The 20,084-nt window shown below is 47.5% G+C and overlaps 1 protein-coding gene across 1 annotated transcript in view; it reads right to left on the bottom strand.

Annotated features, from left to right (window-relative positions):
- Nucleotides 1-1,345, bottom strand: part of EBF2 (EBF transcription factor 2) — a 123,369-nt gene extending 122,024 nt beyond the window's left edge. Inside the window, exon 1 of the mRNA XM_040087654.2 lies at nt 1,182-1,345. Coding sequence (XP_039943588.1) covers nt 1,182-1,312 — 131 coding nt within the window. The 5' untranslated portion in view covers nt 1,313-1,345. The remainder of the gene's footprint in view (nt 1-1,181) is intronic.
- Nucleotides 1,346-20,084: the final 18,739 nt, after the last annotated feature.

The raw sequence follows: 20,084 nt of genomic DNA, 5'->3' as shown, positions 1-20,084 counted from the left end.
TGCGCCTCCGCCTCTCCCGCGAGCTGGACCCTTGTTAGGAGCCGTCTCCTTTTACTTTCGATTTCCTCGAGGATAAACCTCTTCCCCCTCAGCCGTGTTTATTAAACGCTCTATCGACATGCATGAAACTCTGATAACTCCTCCCATGGCGCTGGGAAAACCTTGCTGCCAGATCAGGCCGTGGGTGGGGGCACGGATGTTGCGATTTCGAAAACGTCCCTGTTCCATCTGGAGTCCCCTCCGCTGTTCCGTGCCCTTCACCTTGTCTCTAACGCTAAATAAAATCAGGCTCACTCCCGGGGTTCCCAATTTAGCCTTCCCCGACGCTACTACACTTTTTTAAAAACTTTTTTTCTTTTATTTTAAGCTATCCAGAGAGCAAGGAAAATAATAATAATAATAATAATATTAAAAATACCTAAAAGAGTTTTCATCGTCTTACCCCTATAACGGGAAGAGACTGGGATAACTGTCCCGTGCTGATTCGGATGGGAAGAGAAAATAAAAGGGGGGCGTAAAGGGAGATAACCCCCCCCAGACAAGAGGGAAGCGAAGAGCCAGGCCCCGATTTCGGGGTGCTCAGAGGCGTTTCGGCTCAGCACAGACCCCTCGGACGCTGGGGCAGGTGCTCCGGGCCGGCAGGCGCGGGATGCCCGCAGGCTGCGGGATGCCCGCGGGGATCCGCGGTGCCTGTGCCCTCCCCTGCTCGCTCAGACCCTGCTCCGCCTGTCCCGAACCCACGGGTGACGATTGGGGCAATGCCCACCACGAATTAAATGAAACACGACGGGCCGGGGGTGCTGGGGTTTGACGTCTACATTTAATTCTGACTTGGTCCCTTCGTGTTCGGCTGTCTGGGCCAGCAAGAGGGGACCCTGGATCGCTGGGAACCACAAATCCAGGGCTCCACGCTTCTTCCTGGGGCAGAAAATAAAAGGGTGATCCCATCTCGCTGTCATCTGAGCCCCGCTCTGGGTTTTAGGGCTCCTGATGCTCCCCGGTTTTGGAGCGCTGCTGCCTGGCTCTAGCTCCAACCTTCACTTCTCGCTGACTCGAGGAGATCAGGATGGGGGACAGAGAGGAAGCAAATAAATTTAATATCAGGGCATAAAGAAAAGATTTGCTTAAAAAAATAATAATAACAAGCAAGGGGAAAGTGGGAGAGAAATAGTCACGGTTACCTTTGTGCTGCTACGTTTGCATCCACAACCCCAACGTTTCTGACCCAGGACCTGACGGAATCCATCTCAGAACCTAGAGATTTATCTTTCAGAATTGGTCCTCTTCCTAAAGTATCTTGAATTCCGAACATTTAAAAAGTCTATTCCAACTAGCAACAGTTTCCTTTCGGGAGATAAGGGAGAAGGGGGAAAAAAAAAAAAAAAAAAAAAAAAAAAAAAAAGAAAACGACGCAGCCTTTGAATCTGACAGGCAAATCCCAGGAAAGTGAAGTTCAGCTTTAAAACCAACTTCTTCTGCTTTTCAGCCCTACGTGTTTTCAACGCCTTCAAACGGAGGGGAGAAAGTTTTTCCTCTTGCCAAGTAGAAGTCACGCCGATTCCGCCTCGCCTGGCATCATCATCCTTCGCACGCAGGCATCCAGAAACCCACCGCCGCCAGCGAGGATCACCTGCCCCTCAGGCAGACGACGAGGAGGATGGATCGCTGCCTAATCCGGGGAGGAGGAAGGACAAGAGGGCAAGGGAAGCAGCCAGGAGTGGGGTAAATCGCGACAGAAGGGCAGGGACGGAGCGGAGGAGCGGCCGGTCCCACCCCGCGCGCGGGCAGCGCCGGCATGAATGGGACGCGGTGGGAGCGGGCGGCGCGCGGGGGGGCGTGGCCGACCGCCATATATGGGCATCTCATTTGCATACCGCGCCGCCATTGGCTGAGACGCGCGGCAGAGCTCCGCCCACCTCCCCCGCGCTCCGCCCCCCCTCCCCACCCCGCGCGGCTCCGCGGATGGAAGGAGCGGGGATGTCGCGACCGGGATGTCGCGATAGGGATGTCGCCGCACAGCTATGGGTTTTGGCGATATCCCCGGCAGCCCCACACCGAGCGGCGCTGCCCCAGAGAGCGCAAACTGCGCTTAAAGCAGCGGGAGCGGCGCGGAAGCAGCGCGCCCGCCGCCCGCCCTGGCACGGGAGCCGAGAGTTGATGGTGATGGGTTGATGGTGCCGGGCCGGCAGCTCCGCACCGAACGCTGCTGCCCCAGGACGGACAAACTGCGCTGAAGCTGCGGGACTGGGCTGGAAGGAGAGCGCCCTCCGCCCTGCAGCGATTCCCGGGCAGGGGAACAGCGGGTTTATCGCGATGGGTTTATCGCGATGGGTTTATCGCGATGGGTTTATCGCGATGGGTTGTGGCCAGCAGCCCGGCGCTGCCCCAGAGCGCGCTGAAAGCGCGGGGCCGGAGCGGGAGGAGCGCGCCCGTCCCGGGACAGCCGGAGCCGGGCACGGGAGCCGCGGGTTTATCGCGATGTCCCCGCAGTCTCACCCCGACCTGTGCTGCCCCACGACACCCGAAGGATGCCAAAAGCAGCGATCTCTGCCCGTCCGAGCGCCCCGCGCCGCCAAAGCCGCCGCACCGGTGGTGCCCGCTCCGCTCTCAGGCGCGGGATTTAAATGAAAAATTGCTCAGAGGGAGAGAAATGGGGCTGGGGAAGGGGAGGCAGAGGGTTAGAGCCAGCCCGAGACTGCCGGGCACCCAGCGGACCCCAAAGTTACACCCTGAGAGCTGTCAGGTCTCACCTTAAAACTTTTTCTAACATCCCGTGGAGGCAACATTTCCCATTAAAGGAAACCCGAGCTCTTCCTAGCCCGGCCCGCGGTGACCCGGGACCATTCCTACGTCTGCATTTATTTGAGTTTATTTATTTATTTTTTTTTTTAACTGCTCTGCCTTGGTGATATTTTTCCTCCCGGCCTTTTTGTATTCTGATCCGCGTATAGATCTGCCTCTGAAATCTATATAACACCAACGCGAAAACAGATTTCAGGACAATGAATGCAAATCTGTGCTCAGAGACCATCTGCCAGATGAGGGAATCAGATGTTCGGTAGTTAAAGGCACAGCGCAAGGATTCGAGTATTTCCTTGACTCATTATGTGCAGCTCCTCTCTTTAACCTGATTCATTTTTTAATTTTTTTTTTTTTTTTCCACGGGGTAGAACTGTAATTTCCACTTCAGAATAAATCCGAACTCCTTCCATCCACGCTCAGCCGCGGTTCAGAAAAGCGCCTGTTAAATACTCGATCATTTTCACGGAGTTTCACACAGTTGTCTCCGAAAAGGATCTCAAATTAAAACCTTCCCCATAAAACTTTCATTAAAACGTGTCCTTAATTCAGACACGACCGAGGGCAAAGCCGGGACTCAGATTTATTCTGTCTACATAAGCGACAGACATGGTATTGGATGAACTAATACCGCTCACCCAATCTTTGTTCGAGGAAATTTGCCATGCTAGCCCACCTCCCCATATTGATAAATATGCAGGAAGCGATTTTGCCAGGTTAGCAAAAGGCGAGGCTGGCGCTGTTTTAACGCTGGAGAAAAGCACCAGCGGTTCGACGGAGCTCTAGGGTGGAGGCCAATATTTCAAGGTACGATCTTAGCATCTCTGAGAGGCAGCTTCTCTGCATTAAAAAGCCCAAACGGGGCAAGATATTAAAAATATTTTTTTTTTTTTTTTTTTGAAAGTGAGAAACCAAAGCGTACAAGATAACACACACACTTTATCAAGCGTATTACAGTGGGGGGTTTTTTTAACCATTTCGCAACAGGCGTGGGTACATTTCCTGGAATAAAAACCCCCTCTCCGCACTAAGATAACTCCTGGCGATGCCCTTCCTACGTTTGTCCCTAAACCCGGGGCAGGGGCGGAAGGGGAGGGAGCGGAATTCCCTCTCGCTGCACCCTTGGCCGATGAGCCGGCAAGGAGAGAACTCTCCCTCAACAACCCGAGCCCATCTCCCCCGGAGATAAAGCCGAGCCTATCCCCGCAAGGTCGGGTCCAGCCCGCTGGCTCCGGCTCCTGGAACAAAGGGGGCTCGTGTGCCTCGGCCCCGGGGGACCCCCGCTCTTCGGGAGTGTGGAGGGTCAGAGGGCAGCGCCGCAGGTCAGGGGAGATGCTCTCCCTTCTCCCCACACAGCTGCCACCAGAATCGCCAACTCGAGGCGCAGATGCAGCGAGCGCCGTCCCCTCCCCACCATCGCGGGGGAGCTGCACCGCCCCAGGCAGGGGGAGCTTTGTCGGGGGCTAAATTCGCTCCCCCAGCCAAATTTCTCGCCTTTAAGACGCGCAGCAAAAGCGCACGAGTCCTTGAGTACTTCTGAAATTAGGGGCTCCCGCTCTAGATTCCCCGTTTCGAGCTCAAACTGTATTTGAACCAGGCGAAAAACCTTCGCTGAGACTCTTGTGATGAAATATATATATATATATATATATATAAAATAAAATAAAAGCAGCGTTTGTCCCCGTGCGACAGCCGATAAATCTGGGTTTGCACTTTAGAGGTTTCCTCAGCTCGGATCCACCGGCAGGCAAACGGAACTCTGAGAGGGGAGAAAAAAAAAAACCAAAAAGCCACCGCGGTAAAGCGAGGGGAGCCGCCGGCAGCGCATCCGCCGTGCCGTAAATACAATCACACACCCCAAGGGGAGCCGAGGCTTTGGGAAGCGGCTCCGAGGTTCTGCAGGCGGAGGGAGCGGAGAGGAGTCGGGCCGGGCGCTCCCCGCAATCCCCGGGCTCGGGGGTCCCTCCAGAATCCCCACAGGGCTTTTTTCCATCCCGCGGGTTTCACCCTGCCAATCGCTCCGAGCGATTTTCTCCCTCGGACTGAAAGAGAAAGCTGGGGGTAAGGGGTGGGGGGAAGTGAAAAGGAACTGGTTCGGTGAGCGCTGATCATTTCCTTCTGGAGGAAGAGTTATTCCCCTCCAGACTGCCGCACTCGTTTCCACATGCCGGGGTCAGGATGACAGGTGAGGCAGGTTTGACGTGGTAAAGAGAGATGCTCGTCTTTGTTAGCGGGTTTTTAACAGCCTCCTTCCACGCACCCGAGTCAACTTTCACTCCTCGGCAACTCCCAGCAGGAAGAAAGGTGGATAGAAGATAATATTTGACCCGTTTAGAACGTAACCTTCGACTGCTGCTGTTTCCTCTCACGTTTAAGGGGAGAATGTCAGCGAAACAAAACGTTAAACTAAGCCCAGAGACGGCACTTGTAAGGAAATATTTAACTCTTGTTCCTATTCATTGGTGAGAATTCACCAGCCTTCAGGCGCCCCAGGGGGAACGAATTGTAGGTTAAAATTATCAGTGTCAGAATGGAGAAGGACAGCTGATGTACTTCCCTCTTTATCCACTAATCTCAATGGAAAGTTCATTTTTTATTTTTTTTTTTTTCCAGTACACCTGAACCAGAAAAATAAATGTACTTTTTGGAAACTTTTCCCTAAGCTGGTAACAGCTCCAAGCCGTGAGTTCAAGCACACATCAATCGCACTTTTAGAGATCCACTAACGGTATTCAACAAACAAAGAAGCCCCCGAAAATAACTTTCAGGAGCTGAACATCAGCGTGAACAAAATATTCGCTTGCACGGGATAGCTCGAGATGGAAAAGTGGCTACAAAAGCAGGGGCAGGCTGAGTCCTGGGCTGTGGAAGGAGCAGGGCGAGCAGAGCACTGTGTGCAGAACCAGGCTAGAGAACTGCTCCCACTGATGCAAGACTGCTCTGGATTTACAAGGCTCTCGATTTAACTAAAATACATAAGAAAAAAAAAAACACAAAACACCAAACAAACAAACAAAAAAACCTTCTTTACGCGTTTTTAACAGGGGAGGTTTGGAGCAGCTCAGGTGGGTGCAACTAAAACCTGAAAGCAACTTGAGTTCTTAACTGCAAAAGCCTGCAAAAACCTGCAAAAAACTGGAAAAAATGCAAAAAAGCTGCAAAAAACTGCAAAGACTGCAAAAAACCTGCAAAAAAAAGGAAAAAAATGCAAAAAAACCTGCAAAAACCTGCAAAAAACTGCAAAAAACTGCAAAACAGAGTCTAAAGCAATGCTTTTGGTTATGTTTATCGTAAACTTGGTTTTATACGATCCACACATTTCTCAGAAGAGAACTCTCCATCTGATTGCTGGGGGGGGGAAATTGGAAGTATAAAACAACAGATCCTCCTCACAGCCACCCCATGGCATCAGTGAAAAAGCAGAGGCACGGGTGGGTTTGCAGCTGGGGAATGGTGAGCCCTACCTGCTCCCTGCCTCTCTCTTTCTTTCTCTTTCTCTCTCTCTCTTTTCTCTCTCTCTCTTTCTCTCTCTCTCTTTCTCTCTCTCTCTTTCTCTCTCTCTCTTTCTCTCTCTCTCTTTCTCTCTCTCTCTTTCTCTCTCTCTCTTTCTCTCCCCTTCCCTCTGGCACCACAAAAGCACAATTTACCGCAGGCAGCTCTCTCACAAACTGCCAGGCTGCAGAGATTCCACCCACCATGCTCACAAGCAGCGAACAAAGGAATGCTTTCAAACTTACAAACGCACAAGCAAACATTTAATAACTTCTTCCCCGCCTCATCTCTCCCCAAAAGGGAGAAAAACCTTGCATCCATCAGATCCGCTTCTGAGCCTCCTGCTCATTCCAATGAGTAGGTGTTTTTCCTTTCCCTAGAACAGAACAACACATCTGCTGCGTTTTATGTCCGGCTTTTTTTTTTTTTCCCCCTCTTAAAAAGATACTTTTACTGCCTTTTGCCTAGCACAGCCTTTGGAACACGTCAGCAAATAATATTTTACCACGGGGAGTGCGCGCTCCACTTTGTTTTGTAACGCGGGTCCGAGGAGCCGTGGCGCTGAAGTTTGTTTTTGTAACCACACGGAGGTTGGAAGCAGCAACCACGCTCAGGAAAAACGCTCGAGGCGGGTGCGTGCTTGTGCTGGGATCCTTTCCTCATTTTGCACCCCGTGGAAAGCGACCAAAGCCAACTTTTCACCGTGTCTTTGCGCATGAACTGCGTGAAATATTCACCGGGAAGGAGTTCAGGTTAGCACAGCTTTTCTAGTTCCAGGTGCGCGCTTAGGATCCAGCCCCGGCTGCCAAACGGAGCCTCCGCAAGCAGCGGGATAAACGCAGGCACACTGGAGATCAGAAATCAATTAATTCATTAACGCACGGACCAAATGACAGCGGTCCCCAGCACTGCACACATCGCTACAGTGGCACTTAACCTACTCCAGTCGCTCAAGTGGCCTTACAAGAATTACTTGACAACACAGACGTGCTTAACCTCCTGCTCAAACATCTGCACAGTGAGGGCCTGGGTTTGTTATTTCTCGACCCAGCTGAAAGCGGCCCTGCCTCAAGCAGGTGTCTCACTTTAATCACTTGAATTGTCGCTCTCCAGCGATGCCACTGGGACACTCTGCCAGCTCCAAAGTCACCAAACCTCGAGCAGCTTCGCCAGACAAAGCCCCTTTCTTTTAAAAGGTGTTCAAACATATAAAAACTGCAGATTTCCGTGGCTCTTCCGTGAAGTACAGCCTAACTTTTAAACCGGAATGCTCTCGGGTGACAGGGATACAAAACGACTTTGATGCAAACTGGTTCTGCAGCAGGAAAGTGCAAATTGTGTTTCATTCCAGATTTGCCAGCTTTGCCCTTGATTGATAGAAAAGGTGGACACATTAGGATTAGGAAAATCATGGTGAATAATCATAATATCTGCCTCTTGTAAAGTCTTTTTGTGCCTTCTTTTAAAGATCTGGTAATAGAAGCTAAAATAAAATGCACAAGATACCTAATCTGATCTGACTATTCCTTATTCTTTCCATAAGGCAAGAGAGAGGCAGTAAAAAGCCTCAATATTCCACAATTAGAGCTTTAAAACCTTGGAGAGACAGCTCAGCTCTTCTTTGAGGCACATTAAACGAAGAAACTCCAGGTTATTTGGTGGAACAGAACTATTAACACACCTCACTCCAGAAAGCCAACAGGATTTCTACCTCAGTGCGCTGCACTTCAAAAGCTGCCAAATTACACAGCCAGGTTGTGATCCTGAGATTAGCACCGGTGTCAGAAGCTGATTTCACGTGACACCAGCTCCTCTCCTCAGATCCTGCCACCTTTACTTCCCAGAACCACTCAAAAATGCCAAAAAACAAAAGCTCAAAACTTAAGTCAGCAGGATCTAGGTTAGTCTACACATGATCTTCCAGGAGGTAAAGAAATCTTCCCAGAGTTTCAGGCCTTCTGCACTATTTAATTACAGTTCACCATTTGAACTGCTTCTCTCATCGCTGATTTTAACAGGCTGAACAGCAATGCTCTGAAAGTTTCTCACACCTAAACTCTTCTGATGCCTAAAAGGATTTGATCAGCCTGGTTGTAAAGCACCGTGCTTTCATCAGTTAGGTGAGTAAAAAGAATGTATTTTGCTAAATAGCCTGATACCATTTCTGTGTTTGGAGAGAAATCTCTGCTTGCTAGACAGAAACGGCCACAGAAATCTCTTCAAATGAGAGCTGCAGCTCGTTCTTGCTGCAGACCGTGAATGGAAGAAAGGAAATCGTATGCCATATGCTCCAACATATTCCAGCCTTCAGATGCTCCGAACACATGCTCCTGAAAACAACAGAGGGTGTTTTCCTCCCCTAAAGCCAAAGAACGCACGTGGACCGCAAAGCTGTGCCTGCTCAGGGTGCTCTGAAAGCCTCTGAACTCGCTCATCTGCTCTGTTGTCACCGGGGTCCCGTAGATTTGGGATCAGCTGAGGTTATTTTTTTGCCTTCAGCATCGCTTTGAGGCGTTTGAGCAGCAGAAAAGCGTTCGGTGACCACCGCTGTGGGTGGGCTGAGCGATCGGCTCGGCCACACGTCGTTGAGACGCGCCGCAAACCTTGAAGATTTTCTGTCTGCTCTCTGCCTCCACTGACAGCTCCCTTTGGAGGCCAAAACACCAAATCTCGGTGCTTTCGACTGATTTTGTGCTTTCACACCATCCTGGTGCCCGAGGTCTACACCAGATGAGATAAAACTCCTCGCAGTCCAAACTTCAGAAGAAATAATGAGGGGAACCACAGGAAGGAGAAAAAACAACCTCAGAACGCTCAGGATGGCACAATATCATAAATAACCAACAGAAGGACGTGCTGTTCACTGATCTTCCCCTTCCCTGCAGTCCTCTTTGGGCAGAGCAGTGTCCAAGAAGGACAGAAGGGAAGAGGACATCGCCCCACAGGAGTGACAACCCGCAAACCCAAAAAGCACCTGATGCTCCAGGCGCTTGAGCCTCGAAATTTGATACCTGAGCCACAAAATCTGAGACGCTCACGGGTTGTGCTCCAGGATTAAAACCTCCCAACGCTGGATTTTGCCCCGAGCTGTGCACAGGCACCCCCAGACCCCGGATTTGACCTCGAGGTGGCCAGGCAGAGGGGGACACGGCACAGAACAGCCCAGCACGTGCAGCCTCGGGAGGGGAAAGCCTTCCCACGGGATGCTTTATGGCATCTGATGTTTCCTGGAGCAGAATATGAATAATGTTAACGGTGACAGAGCCCACAGGCAATAAAAAGGCCTTGGCAGGTATCAAACAGCTCCAAACTTTGCTTTGGCTCCCTGCCAGCTGCCACCGCCAGCCAGAGCTTCCTACTCCAGCCTAGGACCATTAAGGAATTACATGGCCTCACTGGTTTCCAGTGAGAAAACAGAGAGAAAATGCATTTTATATATATATATATACACATTTATATATATATATATATATATATCCCCCGAAAAGCAGAAAGGAAGACATTTGTGTTACACACGCACCTGCCCCCATTTTTAATATGTATTTCGAATGGATAAGGAAATTGTTATTATTCACGTATTCAGCTGCCAAAGCTCCAAACAAGAACATAGGTTGGGAAGCCAATGAAAAAATAATCCCTACTTTTATTATCATCCTTTGTCCGAACAGCACACGAGGGCTCAAACCGAGAATCCAGAGCTCCCCAGTGCTAAGCTGTGCATAGGAATTTGTAGAGTTCCAAAGAGAACTCGAGTGTGAGAAGAAATAAGACTGAGGATGAGATAAGCAAGAAAGCAGAGTTTTTTTGGTTATTATTAGCCCTGCATAGCATTCAGCTTGAGCAGATTTGGCCAAGTGCAGGTAACAACCTGCATTTCAAAACAAACAAACAAATTCCTTTTTTTTTTTTTTTTTTTAGCATTACCAATCAGGCAAAATACTTTGTATTAAACTAAGAAGTGACATTAACAAACGCTTCTAATTTCACATCTCCAAACCATAAAAGAAAGAAGTTTTTTTACAGTGACTAGTCCAGTTTGGGAGAAGTTAAATTCTCACAGTTAAATTCTTCCTGTTTTCCCTTAGGTTTTCATTTCTTGATTATTTTCCCCTGGTTCTGTGACTACTGTAATTTCAATAAAATTATATAACCCAGTAAGAGCCGAATGGGATTTCCCTTCATTATTTAGACCCAGGTTGGCAAACCCCATTCCAGTGAACACCAACCCCTGTTGCTCAGCAGCTGCTGTCGATGAATTCTGCTGCATCTTTCCTATCCTGGAGAAAATGGGAACAAGGGGAAATCAAACTTGCTGCAGGTCAGTGGGATTGGATTTCAGGAGCTCCCGAATCCTGGGACAATGCCATCCATGGACACGTGCAAACACATCCCCAGAGCTCAATTATTGGCACATTTGCCACGTACCCTGCAGAACAGCAGCATTGGAGGAGTACCAAAGACAGCCCAAGCACAAACATCTGTTTTAGGGAACACAACAAACTCTGCCTTTCCACCAAGGGTTGGTGAAATGAGCCAAGGACACTCACTTGGATCGAAAACATCATCTAAAAATGTGAATTTACTGCGCTTACACACTCTGTTCATGGTATGCATGTACAACACAGGAACACTTTTAATATAAAATTATAAAGTTTAGCTTGCCACTACAGGTAAAGCTTCAGCTATTGATATAGTGTTCTCTCAGTGGCTGGAAGGTTTCCGCCTCCACAGTGTTTGCAAAATGGGAAATAGGATTTGCAAGCCTTAATGGTTTGCAGAGCTCCTGTTTTACACCTGGCCTAAATATTGGGTAAGAGAGGAACGAGATATTTGCTCATCTGAGGTGTTTTAACACCTGAACTCAGAATCACAGAATGACCAGGTTGGCAGAGAGCTCCAAGATCATCGAGTCCAACCCAGCCCCAACACCTCAGCTAAACCCTGGCACCCAGTGCCACATCCAGCCTTTCCTTAAACACATCCAGGGATGGTGACTCCACCACCTCCCTGGGCAGACAGTTTCATACTTTATCACTCTTTTCATAAACTTTTTCCCAATATCCCCCCTATATTTCCCTTGGCACAGCCTGAGGCTGTGTCCTCTCCTTCTGTCAGCGCTGCCTGGAGAAAGAGACCAACCCCAGCTGAGCACAGGCACCTCTCAGGAGCTGTGGAGAGTGATCAGGTCACCCCTGAGTCTCCTTTTCTCCAGGCTGAACAACCCCAGCTCCCTCAGCAGCTCCTCACAGGGTTTGTGTTCCCAGCCCCTCACCAGCCTCGCTGCCTCCTCTGGACACTCAGGGGTCTCAATGTCCATCCTGAACTGAGGGACAGAGCTGGACACAGCACTCAGTGTCCATCCTGAACTGAGGGACAGAGCTGGACACAGCACTCAATGTCCATCCTGAACTGGACACAGCACTCAGTGTCCATCCTGAACTGAGGGACAGAGCTGGACACAGCACTCAGTGTCCATCCTGAACTGAGGGGACACAGCTGGACTGGAACTGATTTCCCATCTGCAGGATCTTGGGTACGTTTCTTGTTCATGAGTACAAACAGCTGAGGATCAGGGAGCTGATGGGCTGGTGAAGCTTCACCCTCTGTTTCAGCAACAGCAAAGCTGAGCCTGGATTCCTGATCCCTGACTCCCCAGCTTTGTCCTTTGTCACAGGAAAAGCCCAAGCACCAGACCAAATTTCTCTTGTGCTGTGCAGTGCAGCCAAACATAAAAGATATAAAAATCACAGTTCCGTGATTGAATCTGCGTTTTAAACACAGTTTGAAGCTTTTTCGAAGCACAGTTTAAAGCTTTTCAGAACACAGCAGATAAATTCTGATCGACATTTCCCCCACGCCCTACTACAAAACTCCCTTTCAGATCCAGAGAATTCCTGGGAAAGGAAAGGGAGAGGATCGCCGATCTCGTTTGAAACTTTGCAAAGCCTCGAGGGTTTGTCAGGCAACTTCCCTCCAGGCACTGACAGGAGGAAGGGGAGAGCTGAATGGTGATGGCAAACAAGCTGATGAGGCACAGCAGCTCTGCTAGCACTGGGGAAAGGCTTAAAGAGGCCATGGAAAGGTCTTGGAAAGGGATGGATAAGGGAATAGCAGAAGGAGGCAGTGGAGCTGAAGCAACACCTAAACTGATCCCCCTTGGCGATACCACAAACATGGGGAGCACAGCCACAGGGGCAGGACATCCCTGGCCTACAGCCCAAGCCTGGAAATTCAGGAAGAAGGACAAAACTCAGATCTTTAGAATGTTATTAAGGTGAGGGCGTTGAGGTTAATTCATGTTCCAAGTGCCCAGGTGCAGGAATTGGGCTCAGCGCCCCCTCAACGCGAGGGCTGAACCCCCAACACTCAACCCACTGGTGTGAATTTACCAACAAGGAGGAAATGAAAGAGGTTTTGGTGCTGTGCCTCCTGATTCTGCAGGGATTACACTGGAAATACTCAAGAAAACAGAAGATGGTGGGGAGTGAGTGAGGCAGGACGTGCCAAGGAGAACAGAAGAGGAGAAGTACATTCCTAATTTACAGATCAGAAATGAGGGTCCATGAAATTTGAGCCACTTGCCTGAAATAATACAGGAAGAGAAGAACCCACACTCTTCCATTTTCCAGAGCTGTCTTTCACAACTCAGTCCCTTTGCAGCACAGCTGAGTGTTACTCAAATTGCTTGGTGTTGGGGAAAGCAGGAGAGGAAAATGTTCTAAAAGAGAAAATAAAAGTCCCTGACATCAAGAAAAGCATTTCGCACGCCTGATTAATTATGCAACAGAGTCAGCTATTTAAAACGGGATTTCCTTTCCCAAAATAAAGCTGGTATGAAAGACAAACCTGCAGCTCAAACACCAGAGAAATAGTAAAATCACATTTCATGCGCCATTTACCTGGGCAATGCCTCCACCTTGTGGTCTGCACAGCAACTCTCTGCTCCCATCCCAAAGCCTCCAGCAGGGACTGAACCTAAAGCCGCTCTCTGTTCTCTGCTCTCTGCTCTCTTTTGGGGGAACTTGGCTCAAACTCCTCCGCTGAGCAGCCCGAGCAGGGTGGCACTGATGGAATTTAACGGTATAGGGTTATTCAGCCATCGTTAGCACCAATTAATTCATTAATACCTGTTCTCAACACAAAGTTACGCTACTCTGCCAGCCCTGAAAAAAGACCTTTTGATGTGGTTATTCCAGCACAGATTCCTTTTCTCTCTCCTGAACCATGCTCTATTCCAACAGGATTTCCCACCCAAACTTTTCTTTTTCCTCACAGCCTCTTGAGGTCAAACCAATTCCCACTCCCCACTTTGAGCAGCGTAAAGACTCGTTCTGCTTCCCGAGCGACACTTTGTAGAAATGTAGAATGTAGAACTTTGCTTGCTCTTTAGGTTCAGAGCAGGAACTCAGCGTTCTGCCACAGTTTTCCAGCCTGGAATCACGGCTGGTCAGCGCTGTCTGCTCTCCAAGAGGATGGAACACTTCCTGCCGTGTGGTCCTGGCACACACAGAACGACTCCGTGGCTGTGGAATCGCTTTAGCAGCAGTGGCAGAGTCGGAGAGGCACAAAAGTCAATCCTCACCCAACTGGAAGTATTTTAAGCTCAAGCCTGATTTGTCCCAGTCACAGCACCCTGGTGGCACCACCTGCAAGTCAGGTACATCACCTGGAAAGGTGAGGGAACGCTTGGATGGCTGCTGGCCTTGGGAAAAAGAAACCAAAACCCAACAAACAACCTAAAAAACCACACACAAATTACTGCCGGTCTGGGGAGTCAGTGGCAGCCTCTCTGGTGGATTTGAAGCACCTCTTTTGGCAGTTTTGGACACTCTGGCTGTTTCAGGAGCGGATTTTCTCCACCAGGATTTTCTCTAGGACAGGGACTCGCCCTGCAGGTGACTGGAGCAAGAGCCCAGTTTTACAGCCCCACTCGGTGAAGTTGAGATGTGATTTCCTCAATCTAAACCAGGTTCCTCAGAGCCTGGTACATGAGAAGCCTTTCTCCACACCGGGATTTTGTTCCCCCCAAGCACAAATGGCAGCACAGGGTTGAAGGGATGCTCTGTAAGAGCTGTCCCCACCACGCCAGAGCAGCTCTGCATAACGGCAGATTTCCTTCAGGATCAGGTCCAGCTTTCAGTGCCTGCACAGATCAGATGGAGGATCAACAACCCCAGGTTTTGCTAAGGAGTTGGACCTTTGCAGTGTGACTAAAGATCCACAGGTGACAGGCAGAAAAAAAAAAAAAAGAAGAGGGATATCAAACTTCTCATGTTCGACCATGTGATGGTTTATTGCAAAATCCAAGCAGAAAAAGCCCCTCTGGAGCTGCCATAAAGATATAAAAATGCTTTGGATATCTCCTACTGATACAATCAAGCCATCCTGTGTGATGTAAGCCCAGGCTGCTTTCCAGCGCACAAAAGCACTGACAGCAACTTTTTTCCTGCCCTGATCGACGCAGAACCGATCCAGGGTAACATCAGAGCCAAGAGCTCTCTCCAAGGATGGGACATTGCCAGCCTGCAGCATCCTCCTCACAGGATCATATCCTGTTTGCACTGCAGCTCCTGGATAAAAGCACCACCTGGCCACTTTTGTACTTCTTCTGCCAGGCAATTTTGCAGTTCTGCTGCTCCAATTTACGCTCGCCAAACAGCCACAGAGCTCAGAAAGTTTTACATCATAGTCAAAATCACCCCAAGAACATTAAAAGCCACGACCTCTCCTCTTCCTTTACCTTGCTGCTCCTTTCACACCTCGGTGGAGCAGCTTCAGATCCCTGCCAGTGAACAACAGCAGCCACACCCCGTGGGGAAGGATGGCTGGAGCAGGTTTTTACAGGATCAACCATTTACAGCTGCTCTCATTTTCTCCAAAGCAGATCTTTAGACTGGAAACGTCTGCTTTGGGAGTGATTATGAACAGCCATGGAGCCATTCATGTCATTTTCCTTGCTCAGAAAAGCTCCAATTTCCATAGGCACTGGAGCACCTTATTCCCTTGGGCTCCCTTTGAAAGTTTTAGCCCATAAAGTCTTTCCCCCTAAATCCCACCGCCGTTTGCTACATTTATTGTATTGAAACCCCTTAATCTAAATTACAAACTCTACAGCATCCTTACAGTACACTTAACACAACAGGATCCTCATCACCAACAGGCATTTGCACAGTTATTAATATAAAAAATGTATATGGGGGGGAAAAATGTAATCTCATGGTCTAGGGCTTGAATTTGATTTACAGTAAATAGCTGGGAGAAGGAGTCAGCAGGAAATGCTTTGTCAAACGCAACACAGACAGCAGCACCCCTGGATTTTGCTAAATACTTCTGTTATTTTTTAGTATTTCTATGTTTATATTGATATATTCATTTATATTCACGTTCTATTTCCATGCCTATATTCAAAACCCTCGGGGGGAAGAAAAATCCCATCTTGGGGAGCCAGAGGTGATCACAAACACAGGGAAATCTCCAATTTTCTCTGCAGCAGCCGAGTGCCAGATTGGGACACAAAAAAACACGCTGGTGAATTTTGTCTCACAAGCAGCACCGGAGCGTTGGAGAATTTGTCCCTTCCTGCAGAAAAGTGCAGCAGCAACGCCCTCAGCTCCCCCTGGGCTTCCCAGTGCTCCTCCCCACACTTCCCCCCACTGGAAAAGCATCTTCCATTTATCATATTCGTGGAGAGAAAGCAGAACTGAGCCAGAGGACAGAACCACTTGTGAATGTTTATAAACTCCTTTTTCCGCAGCTTGGGGCTTGGCCTCAAGGCACCCCAGCAATGTTCTGGAGAGGTTTCACTGCTCGTTGTTTCATTTCGTTACAGAAAACCCACTACAATGGAAACAGCCCGAGAACACGGCAGGAGAGGCCAAAGAGCTATTTGTAAAATAAAAATTATTTGTTAAAAAAAAAAAAAAAAAAAAAAAAAGGGGGCAGCCCAGCCCTTCCCAAACCTTCCCAGAAGCTCAAAAACAAACAGCATCATCTGGGCAGGATCACAGCAACCAGACAGAAAAAAAGAAAAAAAAAAACCACAAAACCACTTCAAGCACCACAGACAGGACCTAACCCCACCCCACCACCCTGCTGCAGCAAATTTTAGGTTTTAGCATCCCTGAGCAAAGAAAATCCCATTTCCAGCATTTCCTAAACATTAATTTCAACATTTCTTGAGCATTTTAAGCATCTTGGCTTTTGCCTCGTGAGTCCCAGGGTTTAAACCAGGCACAAGTGCCAAGAGACTTTTTTTTTGGATGTAGAACCTGCAGCAGGGATCAGGCAAATTCCTCTTTCTCCTAAATCCAATGTTGTGGCTTCTTCCCACACCTAATGCGCAAATTTCCCGGCAGGTTTCTATTTTAGCACCCAAAATGGCACAAATTTAAGGGAAAAGGCCCCAATATCACATGAACTTCCCCACCATGTACACCATAGAAATTATATTATATACTCAACAAATATATATTTATATGTTTATATATAAATATATTTTTATATATTTATATATACTTATATACACATATATTTATATAAAAATATATTTATATATAAATATTTCTATTTTTATATTTATATATTTATTTAGGGGGTTTTATTTTATTATTTATCTTTTTAATTTATGCATTTATATTTATACTTATACCTATATTTATATTTATATTTATATTTATATTTATATTTATATTTATATATATATATATATATTTATATTTTTAACTCAACAAGTTAAAGTATATCTCTGAAGGAGGAAATTTTCCTGAAATTTTCTTGAGCTGTATCATTAAAAAAAGGGGAAAAAAAATGAAAAGGAGCTGGAAATTCTGCCCAGCTCCTTGTTCTTAGAGCACTTAAAACATTTCACATCGGGACTTTAAGCTGCCTCTGTCAAGCAAAAATATTGCCTTAAAGGCCAATTTCCTGAAGCCGTTTCAAATTCAGAACTAATTTATTTGGGAGGAAGCGAATTCGAGCCCCTTCGCGTCAGGATTAAACACGCGGTGGAAAATCGGGAGTTCGATCCGCAGGTCAGAGGAGCAGGCTCAATCCTGTTTTCACAGCTGGAAACGCAGATGGAAAAATCCGGGGCTGGGGAATCTTCCATAGGTGGCAGCATTACCGCAGGATTTTAGGGAGAAATCCAAATGAGCAGGATGATGCTCCAGCATCGACGGGAATCTCCCTGATGGGAAAAAAAAAAAAAAAACACCTTCTAGGAAATAATCATTTTATTCCCGTCGTGCTGTCGCCCAGCCCAGGCCGCCGTGCAAACCTAGAGGATGAATTTTAAAATCCGGCAGGAAGGCTGGAATTCCGTCCAAGCAAGAGTTAATAATGAGCTGGGTTGATGATTTATGGCTATTAACAGGCCTGTTAGTAAATAATGATTAATAATTATTATTTAATAATATTTTAATATTTAATTTAATCGATTGTATCTATATAATTTATCTGTAATTTAATATATAATAAATAATAATCAATAAACTCAGCTTTTCGTTTCAGAGGCAGAATTAGGGAGGGTGTTACCCCAAAACAGAGGCTCATTTGAGAGGTAATTTTCAAAGTCAGAGTCCCACCACCACCCCCACAGGGGGAGCAGAATCCTCCAGATTTTCCTCAGCTGCTCAGTCAGCTTCATGAAGTGCGTGTGATTCAGAATTCCTCCTTCCCTTTCCTCTTCTCTTTTTTAGGACCCTGGTACAGAAATGTCCCAGAGGAAGCTGCCGGACATCTGTGCCACAGCTGCCTCACCCATTTATGCTCCTGCTCCCTTCTCCTGGCTGATTTCATCTCCAAAAACTAGGAGGAAAAGGCAAAAGCATAAACCAAACTCTTCAGATGAGGCTGAAGATTTCCCCGTTCTACAACCCGCAGTGACAGCGGAGATTTGGAACAGAAATTGCCCAGGGTTTGTGAAATCCCACCTGGAATCCCACAGCTGGATTCCTGCTCCAAGCGTTAACCTTCAAGGACGAATCCCCTGAGATGTTCTGAAGAACCTGGAAGGGTTCCTGGATGACCCCAAACTCCACACAGAGAACACACAAACCAGAGGGGCCCAACCAAGTCTGTCCAGGGTTTCTTTTTGAAGGGATCCAAAACAAATTTCAGAGCTGTGGGGGCGAGGGGGGCCCCCATTTCAATTTTTATTTGAAGCATTTTGGGGCTCCTACCGACAAAAAAAAAGAAAAAAAAAAAAAAAAAAGAAAAGAAAAGAAGAAGAAGAAGAAGAAGGAAAAAAGAAAACAACCAAAAAACCCACCCCCCAAACAAACAAACAAACAAACAACTAAACCCAAAACCTTAACTGAAAATCTCACATAAATTCTCTTTTGACAATGGTTTTACCATAAAGGTCTGGAAATTTGTTGTATTTTCTCTAGGTTTCCCTCCTCTTTCGGAGCATTCAACAGACAGCACCCACTAAAAATAGGGAAGGCTTGCATTTGTTCTTTAGATATTCATAAAACTTAAGAAAAATCTGATTTTTTGTTTGTTTTCGTTGCTCTCCAACATCTTCCTCCAGTGAAACTCTTCTCCATAATCTCCTCCCCTCTTCAACAATATTACACTGAAATTCCTTCTACTAAAAACTGACCCGAATCAAGCTGCCGTTCCTGTTTTAGTGCATTTTCCCAGTCTTTTCTGAATAATCCCCCTGAAACACGGGAATCTCTTCTGCCGTGACCCACGATAATTCAAAAGGGTGGTTGCAGTTCCATCGATCAGATCGGCGCTCCGGGAGGTGAGCAAAACCCAGGGGAATGATGATGATGATGATGATGATGATGATGATGATGATGAAGAATGGATTTTTTGCTTCCTTAAAACGAATTTAAAAATGCAACGAGCCCGCAATTAATTGTCTGCTCCGTGGACCGAACTCAATGAACAGTTTAATCGAGGGAGGAATTAACGCCGTTAGCGAAACGTGGTCTGGGTCACGCCTTCGTCGTTTTCTCCTCTCTCATAGCTGCAAACAGTGGCAGCATTGAGTGATGTGCTCGTGTGGCCAAAAATAACCCAGCAAGTGTCCCCTCAGCCCGGGGACATCCAGCAGCACGGCCCTGGAAACTCGACACCTTCCCAGATGGGAAAGACAAAAAAAAAACAACCCAAGAGCCTTGTGTAAATGTACATTTAAAGGGACGATGACTCCGTTTTTCTCCTGGTGTTTAGTGGTTTTAAGGGGGTTTTTACAGCTGGGTGTTTTCTCCGGGAGTTGTTTGCGCCGTTCTTAGCTGAACTCCGCCAAGGGTCGTTGTTGCCTGCTTTCAGTTTCCAAGTTTTGCGTGGAATCATGGAATGGTTTGGGTTGGAAAGGATCTTGAATCCCACCCAGTGCCACTCCTGCCATGGCAGGGACACCTCCCACTGTCCCAGGCTGCTCCAAGCCCCATCCAGCTTGGCCTTGGACACTTCCAGGGCTGGGGGAACCACAGCTTCTCTGGGAATTCTATCCCAGCTCCCCACCACTCCCACAAGCAATAATTGCATCTTCATATTTCATCTAAACCTGACCTCCTTCACCTTATGACATTTTCACCTTGTGTTATTTTAATTTTTCCAAGATCACATGTTGGAATCCTGGAAACTTAGATTTTACGGTTTTAGTATACAGTAATGTATATGAGGCAATATGGAGGATTTAGGGCGTTGTCTAAGTCCTTCTTTTTCACCTTCTTCTTGGTTTCAGGTGGTTTTTTTTTTTCCTAACTGGGTGAAAAAGGCCCACATTGCAGACATTGAATAATCTTTAACTGTGTTATAAATAAAAATAACTTAGG

This window comes from Hirundo rustica, chromosome 28 (genome assembly GCF_015227805.2).
Source record: "Hirundo rustica isolate bHirRus1 chromosome 28, bHirRus1.pri.v3, whole genome shotgun sequence".
Taxonomy (NCBI): Eukaryota; Metazoa; Chordata; class Aves; order Passeriformes; family Hirundinidae; genus Hirundo; species Hirundo rustica.
The sequence above is the reverse complement of the archived record's forward strand: the minus strand, read 5'-3'. Positions and strand labels throughout refer to the sequence as shown.